Consider the following 19,128-nt stretch of genomic DNA (forward strand, 5'->3'; position numbering starts at 1 on the left):
TAAATGCCTCTTTCTTCTATGTTCCTTCCCCAGCCTCTGTGATGATATTGTCGACCTCCTTTACGACACTAAATGCCTCTTAGAGACCAAGTGAACCTCTTCTAATATCCTTGATTTCCCAGTCAGCCCAACAACAAACTTTATATAATTCTAACCAGGCTCATTTTCAAGGCCATTAGGCTTTTATGTAATTAGTGGCAAATCTTTATACGCCTTTATTGCAAATATCAGAGTAGGATCAGTATAAATTAGTGGTAATTTACTAGTATTTAGGAGCAACTGTCAAGAGGAGGGAGGCGGGGGGGGGGGGGGGGGGGGGTCCTGGTGTGTAAATGATGTGTGAGCAGATTAATTCGGCGGAAAGTGGAGGGAGTTGAACGCGTTTTGATGAGGAGGGGGGGCACAGTTAATACAGAGGAGAGGACAGAGCTGACACCTGAGCAGAAACACATCATCCTGCTCATGTGTGGATGGAGAGCGTGGAGGCAGGGATCCACGAGCTGGTTAAAAATGAAGGTTATTTTGTTTCCAATGAGACGAAATGAGGAAAAAATATATATAAAAAATAAATAAGATGTAAAAAAAAAAAAAAAAAACACATAGGCCTGTAGAAATACACACACTAGTCTGTTAATATTTAAGAAACAAAAAAGTCAGACATGCTGAACAGCTGCCGGGAGGTTTATTTATTATGTCGCTGACAAAAAAAAGAAAAAGAAAAAAAAACAGTGCCACAATGGAGGCGTCCGAGCGTGAACCCGGGGCTCGTGAGGCTTCTTTTCTTCTTCCCTCCGTCCTTCAGCGGCTTCAGTCGCTTCTGCTCCTCTTTTCTTTTTGTGTGTGTGTGTGTCTGCAATCTGGTGGCACCGACCGACCGACACACTGGGAGGGAGGGATGGATGGATGGATGGATGGATGATGGGATGGGTGGATGGGTGGATAAGTGGATGGAGGGATGGAGTGGAGTCTTGTTTCGGACGCACCGGGATGTGGAGCTGGTGGAGATTTCGAGGAAGAAGATGATGAAGAAGCAGCGCAACTGGAGATAACTCGTGTCTTCTCCGCGTGTCTTCGTGTTTTTTCGTTAGAAGCCGAACTTGAGGTAGATTTTTAGGAGGTTTAAACCCGGAACTAAACGCTGCTGATTCAGATTTTATGTCAGATTTGTAGCTCATGGTGCGTTCACGGGTTTGTTTATTTCTAATCATCATAATTAGATCAGTGTGTTTTTTCTAATACAAATCTGCAGGCTGCGGTTGTTCCGATTACTAATTATTATTATTAAGCTACATGATCTAAAAGTCTATAGTGTCCTGTTTGTGTTTTAATATGTTGTGCAGCTTTTACTCCACCGTGAGTCTGCGCTGCGCCCGCTTGTGTGTGTGTGAGTATACAGTATGTGTGTGCAGCATGCGTATTATTTAAAAAATCAGCACTTTGCGGGATGATGGATTGCGAGCTTTGTTTTTGTTTTGTTTTTTTTACGACTCGAGAGATGGCTGCGTGTTTTTATGGCTGTAGCCTACAAGAAAAGAAAAAAAAACCGCAGACGAGTGAATGACTCCTCTGGCAGCAGCAGGTCATATTTAACCCAAACAGCGACAGAGAGGGGATGATGGGATGTCAGGGAGCATGAGATATCTATAGTAGTAAAAAAAAAAAAAAGGTGGGGGTAAAAACACTGAAAAGAAAGAGAAAAGAAAACAACTAATATTCAATACTGACTTCTGTAATATTTGCAACATGTATTTATTTTTATAGGCACAAAACATGTGCAACATGGTGGATGACGTGTTTTTATTGTTATTTATTGTGTGTTCTGCTGTGACTGGTTTCTTCTGAAGATTTCATGCTTCATTATGGTAAAAATAAAACTAAACTATATGCCTACATAATGCAATGGGCGCCTAATTTACTCTTATTATAATAACCATCACCCTTGTCATAATTATTATAAGATTTTTATTGTTTTACATGAACCAATTTGCTGTCTGATAAATGACCAACCCCGGAAGTTGGGATCCCTAATACGTTTAGTTCCACTAATTCAAAGGCATCTTTTCACTTAATAGTGTCAATAGCTCCAGGGTGTGTGTGTCTAAGTGTGTCTAAGTGTGTGTGTTGTGCAGAAGGTCTTAGTATTGCTGACTTGATAAGGCTGTAATTAGGGTGAACAGGGACCACAGCACAGGTTGCTACATCTCTCCTCTCGCGCGCATCAATCTTCTGCGTCATATAAATAAAACTAGACAAACAAATTCTCCTCCTGAAAGTTAATGCGGCGCATCTGAGTGGAAAGTAGACATTTTCACGCGCGGTGGAGATGAGGAGTGACTTTTAATAAAATAAATAAATAGATAAAACTGAGGAGAATGAATGAATGAATAAATAAATAAATAAATAAATAAATATGAAACAGAAATGTTACTGTAAATGGTGAAGTGTGTGCGTTTTGTTTACCTGTGCACATCCAGGTGAGACACAGGCTGCATGGCGCGGGGATCGAACCTGTGACCCCCCCCCCCACACACACACACACACACACACACACCAACAGGCCACAGTGGGTTTTTGTGTTTTTAGTTTTTTTTTTCTTTTCCTTTCCTCTCTGTTTTTTCTCAATTAGAGATTTCTGAGGAGAAAAACAATCGATCTTCCATCTGCACGATCCTCAGGTTTAACAAATGAGATTCTTGTTTCGTGCAGCTGATCTGGGGACAGTCTGGGGGATTAGGAGCAATAATAAGTTACTGTGCAGCAGCAGAAGGAGGAGGATGAGATGGAGGAAGAGGAGCTGATGCTGCAACAGCTGCAGCCAGTGCGTCAAAACGCGTCTTTTCCTCCAACACTTGTAGCCATCAACATCAGGACAGATGTGGTCTATTATTATAGTCTCTGCAATTATAATGTATTTTATCATCAATAAACATAAAGAAAACTCACACACACTCCAAAATGTGCCCAACGTAAATCAAATGAAGAAGCTTATTATGAGCAACACGCACTCAAGTAGCTACACAAGTCAAATTACTTAGTGTGCAGTGATAATGGCCTCAGTCAGCGCTGCATTAAATATGCATCATACTATTGGGTTATTATTGTTATTACTTAGACTATATGCATTAACATTTAAGCAGCACTTTAATATTGAAGCTGGAGCTAATTTAACCAATGTGTTGGTGCTTTAATGCGCAGTACACTGTATTTAATGTGCACATAAATTAACAAGACAAATATGTCATTGTGAATTACAAGAGGGGAAGATTTACAGTACTAACATAGATCCAAACAGTTACTTTGTTGTGCATTTGCTCATTTTAGGAGGTTTACAGCAGTGATAGGGACAATATGCAGGAGCTGAGATGTTGCACAGTGTCTGAAGTGATGATGTAGCTGTGGTGTAAAGTAACTTATAATATAGGCCTATTATTTTGAGATATTTGCACTTGATTATGTACATTTCTGACATTTTAAAATCCACTGTAAACGTAAGCCTTTTCAATCAATCAATCAATCAATTTGTTTATTTCGGGCACCCGGATTAGGATACAAAATACATACATTTACAATAAAGTTATTAAGATTGGTTCCACTTTTAGTTACAATATTGATTAAAATCCTGCCTTTATAATCATATTAAGATGGTTTAGATGGATAATACTTCAGAATGAGGACTTTTACTCCTGAGCGCAGGGCTGCTGACACTGGTGTATCAGTGCAGTAGTATATATCTACAGGATGTGGACACTTGTCATCCAGCGTGTTGACAGAGCAGGGCGCGCGGTCCTCCTCCGGTCACGCGCTCTCTCTCTCTCACACACACACCCAGGTGTAGCGCGCGCCCCGCCGCCGCCGCCGCATCTCATGCCTCAATTAGCGGCCGCTGCCCTCTGCACGGACTCGATTAGGCCCCGTGATTTATCCGAAAGAAATATAATTATACCTCCAAATAAAATAATCAGCATTGAAGAGCGATTTCCTTAACGAGATGGAGCGGGGTGGATGTCACGCGGCAGCAGCAGCGCCTCATTAGGGCGGTTAATGAGACTTTGGGGTGATCCCGATAATTATCGAAATCTGTAAAATAAGGATCAAGTCAAATGTAACCTTAATTTGTCTGGCAATTGAGTTCATTTATTAGTAGTATGACTATTTAGGAAGGACTCCCTCAGCCTTTAATACAAGGTGTCGTTATTTTAGGGCCGTTGCTGCTGCTGGATAATGGATGAGAGTGGCGCGCGGACGGCAGACAGGCCTGTTCTGTCATTCATGGCCATGAGCGACATTTGTCATGTGAGTGAATGAGTGAGTGAGTGAGTGACAGGGGGCTGCCCGGAGAGCTCTGGTCTTTATTGTGGAAAAAAAAAATCACACACAATTCATTTTGCTGCTGTTTAACAGGGAGAGCAACAGCAGCAGCAGGTGCACGCTCACACACACACATGCTAAAGTACTAAAGTAAATCCATCAGAGCTGAAATCCTTATAGCTGATTAATCGATTAGAGAGAAATAATTTAATGTCTCAGATTCATCTGCTTTATGTTTTTGGGGTTGGTATGAACATCTTCTGACATCTAATCGATTAATCAAAAGGAATTATTCACATATTAGCTGATCAGGAAAACATAAATTGCTGGATTTGTTTTGTTAGTAATCAGCAATACATCATCATCATCATCATCATCCTCCTTGTCAATTTTAGAGGCAAATTAAGACCTGAAAGCAGAACTTGCATACAAAATAAAGGCAAAGTGGGTTTAATGGTGGATTAAGGAAACAGTCACTTGGTAAAACACTGGAGTTTGTGTTTGTGTTGTCATGTGCAGCTGGTTTGTGTTTGTTTACAGTGGTAGAGGAGCCACACCAGTAAAACTGATGGTTACATGTTTTCTGTGAATTTACTGTGACATGTAGAATTACAAAATAATTAATAAAAAAAAAAACCTCTCCACTGCTCGACTGTAATAAAGTCCAGGTTTTATCGTAATTCTCGCGGGGGCTTGGTGAGGTGGTGGTGGGAGTGTGGGAGTTGTTTTAACAGAAGAACAGTAGAAATAATTACATCAACAACAGAGACTTTGAATGGATTCAGTTTCCCCTCCGTGGTTCCCAAACCAGGCCTGATGAGATGAGAAGAAGGAATGGACATTTGAAGCGAGTGAATCTCACAGTGAGGACAGAAGACAGATCAGAAATCATCCTTCAAGCTTCACTGAGTCCAACATGTTCTTAGCGTCTTTGTACTCCTCCGCCTCGGCCAAATCCTCTTCTGTTTCCTGCAAACACACACAAACACACACAGAGTTTGGTTTTATTGCCATTTTAGAACAATACGTCTGTCTCCTCTGCGATTACAGCTGATAAATCCACAAAGCTTCGGAAAAAAATACTATATAAATATTTCAACAAACCTGCTTCACTTTGTGTTGTCATCACAAAACTTCAGTCAGGAGCTAAATTTAGCAGCAAAATGGGGGCTGGATCAGGTGATCATGTGACTGTATAAGTGTGTGTGTGTGTGTGTGTGTGTTCCTGTTGGTGGTCGCTGCAGAGACAGAGCTGCTAATGAACTGTGATGAGCGTGTGCATATGTGCATGTCAGTCTAAAGGAATAAAAAGAAGTGTGGATGAGTGATAGAGAGGGAGGGAGGGGTCGTGTTGCTAATTGCAGGTTAGCTTTAGCTTTCCTCTAACTAGCATCCAGCTCTGACAAACATGGCCGACCAGGTTGAAACGCTCCGAATCGACAGAAAAACTTCCAAAATAACATGCACGCCACTTCTGGTGACATTTTATAAAAAGCAAAGGTGGAATTCGGCAATCCGATTGGTTGTTAACTGTGATATAATGAAGCCTTCTAAAGCCTTATCACAGCGTATCACTCTGCGTCAGGGAAGTATGAATGGAAGTTTGTTGTCATATAAACATGAAACATATGATGTCTTTATTTAATTTATCGTATTGTTATGATTATGGCTTACATTTAAAGGGATAGTTCAACATTTTGGCAAATTGGCCCATTGCCATAATCCCTATAGTCCTAGGAGTAGGTTCATTACCTTTAATTGTCGGTGCAAGCTATTTTTAGAACGGCAGAGCAGAGCCGTGAGCTGCTCAGAGCTACGCTACGGAGGCTAATGGGATTTCTTGGTTTCCCTTCATCAAACTCATCAAATACACAATCCAACAACTCCAAAACGCTCTGGTGGACAAGTTGTGACCTGCACATTCACCACACTATGAGATAATAACAGAACGTTACGAGACAGTTGTCTTTGAGATAAATGCAGAGACTGCTTGCCGATAAACCGCCCCCAACGGGAACGCGCAACAGCGGCTTTGCATGAATACACCTCGAAAACAGCCTCGGTAGCATAGCTCGTGGCTCTGCTCCGCCGTTCTAAAAATAGCTTGCACCGACAATTAAAGGTAACAAACCTACTCCTAAAACTATAGGGATTATGGCAATGGGCCAATTTGCCAAAATGTTGAACTATCCCTTTAATGAACACTTAAAATTCAGTATCTCAAAAAAATCATTTTTAATATGGAAATGTCGGCCCTCTGAAAAAGTATGTCCATCTCTATGCTCTCAATATTTAGTTGGAGCTATTTGACTTGAACTACAGGAAATTGACTTATTCTAATTTATTGAGAGGCACTTGTATTTTATATTCACTGCACTGTGCATGAAGAATATCAGCTATTCATTTTATTGTTATTCCATAAATGTAATATAATCTTCAGTGTCGTTTTTTACTTCAGCTTCTGCAGCTGCAGCAAAGCCCCGCCCCCTCCAGGGACAGGGCGTGGTTCATGAATGGAGACAACACGTGGTGAAAACCTCAGAGCGGTCTGTGATTTATAGGTTTGAGGGTTAATTAGTGCAGTTTTAGTGTGTCAGACTTTCTTGGTGATTGTGTTAAATTGTTATTAACTTTGATTAGAAGCTGGATTTTTAAATATCAGGTGAAATCCAAACCCCGAGATGTCTTCATTCTTCACCAAACAAAGTTATTATTAACAATATTCAGTGAAGGAATCAAATTGCAAAGACAGGTGTTCAGTCTTGTTGAGCATCAACAACACCACTGCATTCAGCTCCAGTGGATTTCGGAGAAAGCCAAAGTCCAGCTGTCAGATACTTTGAACAGCTGCCAAATAAAAATAGAAACCACCTCTATGGTTAACACAGTGACAGGGAAGAACGGATGGAATTAGTGTCTGGTACCAACTGATGTGAATAGTTTTAAAGTTTTTGGAAGTTAAACATCATGTATTAAAAGTTTTTTTCTATTTTATGTAGGTGTTAAGAAGTGATCAATAATGGATTAGCAAACACCTTCATGTGTCACTCTGCAGTAATAATGAGGTAGCAACAGTAGCTAAACGCAGCTTTACGGAGAATTTTAGCCTCTTTTGACTCATTGTTTTGGATTTACGCCACAATTAAACATGATTCAGCATCAGTTCTCCCTTCAACCCACAGCGCAATCAGCAGCAGATGTAGGAAGTGGACTAATGATGATTCCCACTAAAAGTAGCTCACAATCCAAGATGGCTGCTCCACACATCAACAGTGGAATTTACACCGTTTCTAAGCCACTAAGTCTCTTTTTCGTGTCTTTAAATTTATTGTTCCTACAGTTTTGTGCAACTTCTACCAGTAAACATGTTGTTATTTTAACGAGCAACCTATCACATAATGTGACGGTATCTATTGTCGTAGCTAACAATGCTAACTACGACAACAGATAACAAAAACTGTTGCTTTTCCAACTCTGATGTGACATAACTCCCAGCTCTGAACTCCGACTTCCTGGGTGGAGCATGAATCTAGCTATTTGTTTTGATCATTTCCTGCCCCTAGTGACCAAAATCTGTTATTAGATCTTTACAGAGACAAAGATATTTACTTTTATTTCATTTCTAATATCCTCAAAATGAAGGCAGTTAATTGTCTTTACTGTCCGTCTAGTTCAAATGAACGACTTCCATCTCCTCATGTGAAAGAAGAAGGACTAAAAGACACTTCTGTGTGCAACACAAGCTGAAGTTCAGAGTGTACGGTACTTTTGAGAAAGAGTTGTTTTTTGCCTCCGTGTGTCAATAATACAATTACACCATGCAGCTTTTCAACAAGACCCACAAATTAGTGAGAGTGACAGCAACGGAATAAACGGACGCAGAGTTTTCATCAGTTCATGTTTTTGTCCTGTTGCGAGATGAAAAACAGTATTTACACTTCCACTTAATGGGAGCGCTCACACTTACTAGTAACTGCTGCAGATCTGCGTGTGCGATGGCCAGGCGGCGGTGGCAGTCTGGGATCATCATTCTGGACTCCTGCAACACTTCCATCTGAAACCACACGGAGACCACATCAGCATCTTTATTAAAAAGAATACCCTCGCCCCTGCAACTGTTATCGCTTTTCATTACCCGCTGCTTTCACACACACAAAAAAAAAAAAAAAAAAAAAAATCAACACATTATTGAACATGAGTTTCTTTTCCAACTTCAGAGCGTTAATTTGAACAGCCAGACACAGGAATATTCATTCGCCGAAGCCCTTGTTCCTGACAACACCGTGCTGTGGGGGTGTCCCGCGTGCCGTACACACTCGGCCGTGGTTAACATCTCCTCCCAACGAGACGGCGGTTATGAAAAATGTTATTGAGTTATCGATCGGGCAGGGGAGTTGGGCAGCGGGGGACCACCTCTCATCTGACTGCACACACCTGAATGGATGAAAAAAACCCTGAGCCGAGGGCGCTGTGATCAGGCGTAAACAGGTATTACTACGCCTGGAGTGAAACTGTGTTATAGCCTGGAGGGGGGAACTTTCTCAGCCGCGGATAATGTGCGAATCCCCACCCCGCCATCCCCATCCCTCCCTCCCTCCCCGCGGGCCGGCGCCCTAAAGAGCAGAGAGGAGTTGGTCTAACGCTGTCAGACACACTCACTCATGACAGATGCTTCCTCACCTGGCGCCCTCTCTCTTTCTCCCCCTCCGTTCCCTCTCTCCCTCTCTGTCTCTCTGTCGAGCTGGAAAAGTCAAAACACCGACACGTCGCACATGTACATTACACGGCTGTGCGCACTAACAGAGGGCGCTCAGATGAACTCGTGCACACGCTGCTGCTGCTGCTGCTGCTGCTGCTGCTGGCAGACTAAACTGACACGCCGAGAGACAACTAGTCGACTTGGTTGCCATGTAGATGTGACAAGGTGAGCCCGACTATAAGCAGGAGGAGTTGCTGAAACAAGAGAGAAAAAGTCATGGCGCCCTCCCCGGTGTGCGGTGGAATGATCCCATCAGCGGCTGGATAAGGATGACACTTACAGCGTATTGATTCCATTAAAATAAAAACCTCTAATCCATCCTGCCTCAGACCTCTCATCTCCAACCATAATCCATCTGGCCTCCCCCAAATCTCCCCATTTAACACCAGCCAAGCCTGCTGCTGCTCAGCCCCCCCCCCCGAAGCCACCTCTCTCCGCGAATGAACAAACAAAACAAAACACGCGCTGAATTTTAATGTTACCAGTTAGATATAATCAGATGTGGTGGCAGTGCAGCAGCAGCAGCAGAGGAGGAGAGATCCAAATTAACACGAGGCCCAGTGGAAGAACATGCCCATGAATTTTACTACTGTCCATAAACTCAAGTGTTTTCTGGGATACGGAGGGGGCGTTTTGTTTTGTTTCTGTCTCTTTGGAGATGTTTGATGTGGATGTGATGTCTGCCTTCTGGAGATCTTTACAGCTACAAGTGAAAATCCTCCTTTTTTTAGATGTTTAAATTACATGAAACAACATGAAAGGACATTAGAAAGAATTCATCCTGAGGGGAACAGGTGCACCTCTATCATGTCTCTTTGGAAATGAACTGGGCTCTGTTCAAACAATCCAACACGTCTGATGGCACAAGGACGTTTAAGGCGTGTCCATGTCACTTTGGCCATTTTACTTTGGACAATAAAATAAAATAAGTTGTTTTTTTGGTTCAGCTGCACAACAACTCATTGCTGCCTCAAGATATCAATGCACCAGACCAGCGCTCATTTCAAGATGGTGTAGGTGCTACAACTACATCAGTCTGAAACTTGCACTGTGATTTGTAGTGGATGTAAAATGTAGAAAATTTAAAGGGGTAGTTCAACATTTTGCAGATTGGCCTATTGCCATATAGGAGTAGGTTCATTGCCTTTAATTATCGGTGCATGTTGTTTTGAGATCTGCGGGGCAGAGACGTGAGCTGCTCAGTGAACACAATGGAGGTGAATGGTACAGGTTCCCTTTCTCTCATCAAACTGATCAAATACACAATCCAACAACTCCAAAATGCTCTCGTGGACAAGTTGTGACCTGCACATTCACCACGCTATGAAATAATAATGTAATGTTACGAGACAGAGTTGTTTTTGAGGCAAATGCAAAACCGGAACTACATTCCAGTGATTTCAAAAGCGCAAGTAGTTCTCAATATTTGCTTCATGATAACTATAGATGATTATTTCATAGCGTGGTGAATGTGCAGGTCACAACTTGTCCACCAGAGCATTTTGGAGTTGTTGGATTGTGTATTTGATGAGTTTTATGAGGGACAGGGGACCTGTACCATTCACCTCCATTGTGTTCACTGAGCAGCTCACGTCTCTGCCCCACAGATCTCAAAACAACATGCACCGATAATTAAAGGTAATGAACCCACTGCTATGACTGTAGAGATTATGGCAATAGGCCAATTTGTTGAACTATGAACTACTACAAAATGTTGAACTATCCCTTTAATGGTGATCAATCCAATAGTTGTTGAGACATTTCAGCCACAGAACGATCACGGCTAAAAATACCGTACAACTAGGACTGTTATTCTCAGGAAACAGACACTGATTAATGTCTTTTATTTAACATTCCTCTTCATTTCACCTTTTTTTTTTTTTGGCTTGAATCCCTGTGTAATGAACTGAACCGGTGTATGTGTCTGTGTTAATTGATGATCCTATCCTTAAGTCCTCATGCTATCATCTCACATTTCAAGTCCTCGGCTAAATTTAAAATGTCATTTAAAAAAAAAGAAGCAAAGAAGTGGCCACACACAAGTAAATAAGAGCTAAGGAGACAGATTTTCACAGTAAAAGCTGCTTTCTGCAGCGATCAGACAGATGATGGAGGGCTTGCAGGCACACAGAGAGAGAAAGGAGAGAGCAGGATATGGGCCAGTGATCTGTTGGGGACACTAAATAACCAGCATGTGTCAGTAATTATCAAACTCCTCTAAAGTAACATGATATAATTACATCTGCATCAAGCACATTACAAAATCACTAATGATTCTCCTCTCAAAAACTAATTCTTCATTATCGCTGTGGACTGACCTCATTACATGAATGAGGGGCTACTCAAGTCATCAAGATACAATTCGCTTCCTAACTGCGGGAGAGCACAAAGCAGGAGGAGCCAGCCCAACAGTTGGTGCTAAATGGATGAAGCAAAGTTTAACAAACTATTAAAAAAAGGACGCGTTAGGCTAATGGTTGTGCAGTGGGGCTGGGACGATATGCTTTTCTCCCGATTCGATTCTTCTACGATTTTTTGGAAGCCGATTCGATTTAAATTGCGATTCTACGATATTGCCGATTTTCTCGATTTTTTGTCTGCATTTTTAACACCAGTGAAACAGTTGAATGGTTATGATTGTCTACAGTCTATTCCAGGAGCCATATTTTCCCCCCAAAAAATACACATCACATGTAAGTCAGTTTTTAAGATTAATTCAGCAGCAATATATATGTTTACTCTCTTTCTAAAAGCCTGGACTGCATAAAAGAGGCAAAAATGAAAGAGTATAGAAAAAACAGGTTTCTGAAACCTTTCTGACAAAATGAGATATAGAGGTAGAGAGGTAAACTGCTACATTTTAACATTTATCTGCACACAAATACTGTAGGAGCCTTTAAATTAACATACTCCATTATAAAGTGAACTTAAACCCTTTTCAAAACCTGGACTCTCTGTATGTAAAAAAAAAAGGCGAACAAATGCACATTGCACAATATTTTAAAAAAAATTGACTTTTGAAAAAAAAAATCGATTTAAATATCATCAAAAAAATATTGCGATACTTATGTGAATCGATTTTTTCTCCCACCCCTATTGTGCAGTATCTAGGAAAAGCGAGACGGCCCACGTGCCTGTTTCTTGATGACGTATTCATCCCCCGCCTCGGCTTTCATGCGCTCGATCTTCTCCTCCTGCTTCTTGGCCTCGGTGATGTAGGCGACCTTCTCCTTGCCGAGCCTGCGAGAGAGAGAGAACAGAAAGGAAGAGTTTGTAAGTTACAGGTTATAGTGACACAGTTGTTGTTCCATCAAACACACGCCACCACCACACGCACAAATGCGCAGCCAGCTCCCAGACACACACACACACAGACACACAGAGTATATATAGGCTGAGCCGTGAAAAAAGGTGGGCCAGCCAGCGATGGTCACCTCTTTACAGACGAGGCCATCCATCCTCATTCCCTCCCCACGTTCCCTCTGACTGAGGGGACACAGTGAGATCATCTCCCGCAGGATGGTAAGATACACACCTCAGTAACAGGCAGCGAACGCATCATTCTCCTCCTCGCTGCTGCTGCAGGGGCGTCACACACACATATTTACTATAACAGCGCCGGTATCCAAGTGGAGATCAGCCTCGTGGTTACGCTCTGAGGCCAAATCTGACTCATTTGTAACTTGATTTGAAATTTGTAACACTCACTGTGACGTTAAGCTGCTGTGCTGCTGTTCTTCTAAATTTAATGACATAAATAAAAAAATAAAAAAAATTGGAAAACATTACAGTAACTGTGCAACATTGTTATTAATTCAGAGTGGTTTTTGTGTCCTCCTGAGGGAAATAATATCTGGATCTTCAGCTGATACAAGCTCCACCTTGTTCCTTAGCTGCTCTCTAACAGAGTCTGTCTGCTGCTGGTTTTACAGATGTTTGTCTATAAAACATCTGCCTGGCCTGCAGCTGCTGAACATGACAGCCCTATAGCGTATTGAAAGTGAAGTTGTGGTCCAGATATACTGTATAAACAATGAGCTGAAACTCTCCATCAAACTCTGTAAAGCAGAGCTGCAGATCCAACTGCTAATTCTCTGTTTTATCAATAACACACTGTTACTGTTGTTGGATTATTTAGCATAAAACCTCATCACGGTCACTTTAATCACCAAGAGACAAATCAGCTGAGTCACTCTTAGTGGTGAGGAACCAGTAATATCACAGGATACACTGCAGTGCACAGAGTTGATATTGTATGTGGATATTATATTTGTAAGCGACTAGATTTATGTTTAATGGAATATTTTTGTCTAATAATACCATTTGTAGTGATGGTTGAGTGAATAAAGTCCATGAGTAACGTTTCTAAAACCCTTTTTTTCCCCAGTTTCTATCCAATTACTAAACATACCTGCCAACAAAGATACAGATTCTGATATATACGCAATATTACACTGATTTTACACACAATACAAGTTGCTTTTTAGTGTTTTGAGAGTCAAAATCTCCTCACAACATGAACATGTTGAGTTACCCAACTGCTAAACATCTGCTGTGCTATCAGCTCACTCTTCTTGTTCAGCACAAGACTACCGTAGATGCACAAACCACAGAAGCGAATCTGGATTGTTGACCTGGATCAGCACCTGAAATACCAGACCTAACACGGATTCACCTGCTGTTTAAAAACTATTAACTGGAAATATATTCAACAAAAGGCCTTTCATTTTGCCTTTATGAGTCTTAAACTTGTGTAAAAACATGACAATTCATGATGTTTCTGCTCGACACCTTTCTCAAATGATTGACAATGACAATTAAAGACAAATTTCTTTCTGTGTTTGAACATATACGATTATCAATATATATAAGATCTTTTTGGTATGTATTGTGAACTTTTCTTATCTCACATGTGAAAATACTCAACGTCTCTGCCTCCTATTGATGAAATTTAATTTGTTCTCCTTACAAACCATCCAACTTCAGACAACTGCCACACTGATGATGATTTGTTTAACTGCACCAGTTTGATGGATGTCATTTAATAAATGACATTTTTCTTCATCATTCCTACTGTGAAACAAAATAAGCTCTGGATGAATTCATTAATAATACATTTCGCTCTCTAAATTCAAATTATGGCAGCCGAACACAAAAGCCGCTGCTGTTAACTTCACCAGCCTTTCCCGTTCGTTCACACCTTATCAGCATGCTTCTCTATTGCTTCCAACACGCACACACATACACCCACACACTACTACTCCTTTTTAGAGATTAATTGATCATCAATTTAGTCCCTAATTTGGACCAAGTCAGGTGGTAAATGGGCCTCTTTTCCTTGATTGTTAGTGAAAATGGGCTTGAGTACATTGATAAATTTTGATTATTTATCAATTACGGGCCAAATGGAACAAAATCTATTAAACAGATTCCGACCCTGATTGGCATAATGGAGTTTGAAAATATCGCTATTGATAATGATTCCCAACTAATAGTCTTTTTCCGGCTGCGCCCTGCTTGTCGGGATGACAACACAAATTTCATTTTTCATAAAATCAGCTGTGTGTGCATAAGTGAGTGATCCTTCATTAATCAGTCACATTACTGGAGACCCCTTCCCTCCGTGTTGCGCTGCTCCTTGCTTAGCCAAGGAAGCCAACAGCACTCTGTCATATTTTACATCAATTACTGCTCATTCTAATACAGTTCTATCAAGACGCTTTTAAACAGGCACCGTATGCGATGGCGGCTCCGCGCCTCCTCCCACTCTCGCGCGCTTGATGCAGAATGAGTGATGTCACCTGCTTTAGAGGAGAAGAAGGTGGCAACGAGAGAGAAAGATGGAGGAAGGAAAAAGAAGGAAGGAGGGAAGGCTGGAATAATTTGAATAAAACTGAAGGACAGTCTAATAACAAAATGTCCATTCCTCCCCTTTCCAGTCCTGATGTTAATTTCTTATTTCTCCCAGACTTGGAGCGCCGTGTGAATGAGGGGTGGGGTCGTGGCTGGTTTTAAATAGACCTGCCACCTCAGGCTTAATGGAAAAGGCAGCTCTCTGGAAAATAGAAAAAAAAAGGGAATTAGACTCAGTCGACACACACACACACACACACATTCATTCGGGGGCCGCTGCCTCCTCTAGCACTGTATTTTTGAGCCACGATGTAGTCTGTGCTGGGACCGGAATGACAAAGGCAAATTACTGTTGTCATTTTATTAAGGGCATCCGCCTCGCTAGGGCAGAAAGGCACTGACTGGAATGTGCAAAAGCCACTGGAAATAGGCCCGGCTAAAAGAGCCGGCAGGTTTCCTCTAAACTCCAATATATAAGAAGAGGAGGAAGGACTGAGGAAGGAGAGAGGAGAGAGAAGGGAAAAGAGAAAAGAGGGCGAACGGGCGGGAGGGACACACAGGAGATTATGAAGAGACAGAAACCAATGACAGCCGGTACGTTTAAAGCTAACAGCTTGATTAAGGAGGAACCATGTTATGGCGACTTGTGGTCTAAGATGGGGTGAGATGTAATATGTTCAAAGAGTAAACTCAAAAACATGAGTACAGTTACTTGTGCTGCTGCTGCTGCTGCTACTTGCCCTGTTGTCAACTCTCATACTGAAACTCTCCTCTATGGGGAAACCCAGCCAGCAGCCTCCATCATCATCATCATCGCCGCTGCTGCCGCCGCCTCAGGGAGCCTGTTAGTAATCTGACCCTCATCAAAACACAAATCAATAACACATTACACAAACGCCATCGACAGGAGGGAATTAAAGAGGTCTGTGTGTGTGTGATCGACGAGAGATACACTCAGGCCCATCACTGTCTTCACCACACCTCATAATACCCAAAAATATCTCATACTCCAGCATGGTAAATCTGACCATGGTACAAATTCAATGGATGCCAGTTTCGTTTAATAGGCCGCTGCTTTCCACTGGATGATGAGCTGAAAAAGTCACTTCATCACAACGCCTGTGTGAAATCTATCGAGATGTAATGTACTACTACAAACCAAGGTGCAGGTTTGGATCATCACTTTGTTGTTATTCTTTTGTGTTCTGCCAAAAAGACTAAAAATTGAGACAACGGTGAATTCACCAGCGATATTGGTCACCTGCTGGAAAAAGTGAAAGAGTGTGGACGGACCTAAAACTGAACTGAACTTGGAAAGAAATGGCAAGAGACAACTTTTCAAAACAGAGGAAGAAATTCTCAGAAACTGTCAAAGGCTGAAGTGACGTCCAAAACTCAAAAGATCTGAGGGAATCAGAAAACAAACACACTACAACAATGAATCTAATATAAAACAGTGATAACTTGCAAAGATTCCCAAAGATGTAGTCAACACAGTGATCTAAATCCAAGTAAGTAACGAGCTTTGGTTAGAAAAGTGAACTAAGGGGGCGGTGCGTGGCGCAGTGGTTAAAGCGGCCGCCTCATGTAGAGGCTACAGTCCTCAACGCAGGCGTCCCCGGTTCGAATCCCGCGTCGGGCAGACCTTTCCTGCATGTCATTCCCCCTCTCTCTGCCTCCCCCTTTCCTGTCTATCTCACTATGTGCTGTCAAATAAAGGTGAAAAAGCCCAAAAAATATACTTAAAAAAAAAAGAAAAGAAAAGTGAACTAAGACGTGTTAAGTACTGGATAGAAGATAGTAAAGATAATCTTATGCAAAGAGAGAGCAAAAGCCAATTTAAGCTGTTGACCAGAAAATAAATCAATATCAAATCTACTTAATAAACTTATTAATTTTCAATTCAGCATGAGAGGTTTCAGCTTTTTTTCTTTTTTTTTTTAAGTAAAATGAACAATAAATATATTCTAGATACAGTTTAAAGAAGTAAGCTAATGGAAGATTAATTCATAATGAGAGCTATTGTTCGTTGCAGTCCTTCAGTATTTACAGTGAGGCTGCTGTTGTACTGGTGTTGCCAGGTTTGCCAGTACTATGAGGGACAGTTTCTACCGTTATATTGTTGCTATTGTTATTATTAAATGGAGATTATCATAATTATCATTTTTTGTAATGACTTTTAAAAACAAACGTTAAAAGGCAGTTGTAAAACTTGTGGCTCAATGTCAGTGTTTGTAGTTAAAAAGCAAGTTGTGTCGTTCTTCTGAAGGTTTGTAGTCCATAAATGGACTACAAATGAAGGTTTGTAGTCCATAAATGTCACCTGACTGAGTGAGTTCTGCCAGCTTAATCTGCACCTGCTGGAAAAAACAAATACTGACTTTGTTTTGTTTCTTCCTATTCGCTGCACTGTGCATGGATTTAAATCATAAATCATAAATTACACTTTTTCATGAGATTATTCAAAAAATAAACATCTCCCTTCCACTGTACTGCCATTTCACTGTCCTTAGTGGCAGACTGTGACATTGTGGGCCTCATACCCATACCCACGCCACATTACTGTACACGAGGCATCCCCGCTGATGCCTCCCATCCTCTTGCAAATGAGTTTCAGCACATGCCATCAGGGCCTGTCTATGTCTCTACCCTCTTTTAAGTGTTTTGTCCTTTTAAATTGCGGTTACCCTCCTGCTACAACACAAACCCACGTGACCACCTGCCTCCTGGGCCATAACTGTAATCCAACAAGACATCATGAGGTCTCCTCTCCCCAGTTATGACTGTGCAGATAATTCCCAACACCACCACAAATGCCCAACATCAGTCCAGACTGGTGTGGTAAATATCTGCTATTTAGAAAATAAAACAATAACAACAACACAAATACAAATACAAAATAACAAAACACACAGGGCTTTGTTAAAACTGTAGTGTTAAGACAGTGTTTATCTTAGAGATTAGCTAAAATATGTCAGCATTTAGTGTTAGCATCCCTGTAGCTAGCTAGTGATGCTTCGTTTCATATTTTGGGCTGTTTTTTAAATGAAAATTATATGTCGATAATGAGCAGGTGTCTGTGCCTGGGTAAATGTGACCACTCCCATCAGTATCAGTGACAGTAACAATGCAGCAGCAGGCGTTTCCCCTCAGACGAGACAACAATGCAACTTGTTTCTGTGTGTTAGCTACTTAGCTTAGCAACCGTTACAAGCGACGGTTACAGCTTCACAAATGTTATTTATTCAGTCGTATTATTTATTCATCGCTTTCATTAAGTTATGTGCATTAACACTGAGGTGTAGCTGTTTATTAAAGGGAGAAAAAATACTGCTTCCACCATCTCTCTCATCCATCAACACAGGGCCCCCGACAAAAGCACCGCATCGTCGTTACAGCCTCGCCGGGCTAACAGCCTCACGCACTCAGCCTGGTTTCATGCCAGGCCCGCTCTCCCGTTCGGCTAAGCTAACTAGCTCGCTACCGTTATCTTAACTGTCTGTAGCCTTTTCAGACATGCTAAAAACAACAATAAAACAAACGTACCTCTTAACGATGCCGGTTTTAATCTTGATTTGCCGTATTCTTGGGTCTGCCATGGCTGTTAGTAGACTCTGTGTGTGTGTGTTATTTCTCGGTTGTAGCGTGTAGCTGGTTAAATGTATGAAAGCTGCTGCTGTGGTGTGCGCTGATGGAAGTCAGGGATGACGAGCTGCTCGCAGATACATCGATCCGCTGTAAGTTGATTATCGAGCGTTTGGATCAGAGTGACAGGTTCAGCTCCTCTGGTTCCTCATCTTGTCACATTTCATTAAATCTGCCCAATAAAAATGTTCAACAGAGGTAGAGTAGGCTATATATAGTAAAACAGAACGTAAATATGGAAAAAAACAAAATTGGTGCTGTGGAAAAAGCACAGTGTCAACAAAAATACTATAGGGCCTATACTGTAAATAGGCCTACTTAAAATTCAAAAATAAAAATGATCATTATGCAGCAGAATGACATGGATTTCACAGGTCAGGTGTAGTTTAAATTGTAAAAGTGAATCATATTTTAAAGCCTAAGTTCTCTGCATTTATAATGGTACAGGTGCATCTATATGCTAAGCCACAAGTTCAACTGCCTGTAGGTTTAAAGTGTCTGGTTGCTTTTCTGCTGTTTTACTAACCCTCCTCCTGGCCATGTGCATAACGTTATAGGTTAGG

The 19,128-nt window shown here is 41.4% G+C and overlaps 1 protein-coding gene across 1 annotated transcript; it reads right to left on the reverse strand.

Moving 5' to 3' along the window:
• Positions 1-4,928: 4,928 nt before the first annotated feature.
• Positions 4,929-18,649, reverse strand: tbca (tubulin cofactor a). The gene is made up of 4 exons (XM_085793124.1): positions 18,467-18,649; positions 12,202-12,307; positions 8,276-8,362; positions 4,929-5,277 (listed from the first exon to the last, which is right to left on the reverse strand). The coding sequence occupies exons 1-4, from the start codon at positions 18,517-18,519 to the stop codon at positions 5,197-5,199; spliced, it is 327 nt and encodes a 108-aa protein (XP_085649250.1). The 5' UTR covers positions 18,520-18,649; the 3' UTR covers positions 4,929-5,196.
• Positions 18,650-19,128: the final 479 nt, after the last annotated feature.

This window comes from Trachurus japonicus, chromosome 12 (genome assembly GCF_045865225.1).
Source record: "Trachurus japonicus isolate A0001 chromosome 12, Traja_1.0".
Classification (NCBI taxonomy): domain Eukaryota; kingdom Metazoa; phylum Chordata; class Actinopteri; order Carangiformes; family Carangidae; genus Trachurus; species Trachurus japonicus.

What these genes read in the sequence shown, in the direction of transcription:
- tbca (XM_085793124.1), bottom strand. Translation starts at nt 18,519, where the DNA reads ATGGCAGACCCAAGAATACGGCAAATCAAGATTAAAACCGGCATCGTT. An exon ending in AAAACCGGCATCGTTAAGAG is followed by an intron (nt 12,308 to 18,466) that starts GTACGTTTGTTT and finishes TCTCTCTCGCAG; the next exon opens with GCTCGGCAAGGAGAAGGTCG. An exon ending in AATACGTCATCAAGAAACAG is followed by an intron (nt 8,363 to 12,201) that starts GCACGTGGGCCG and finishes GTGTGGTTTCAG; the next exon opens with ATGGAAGTGTTGCAGGAGTC.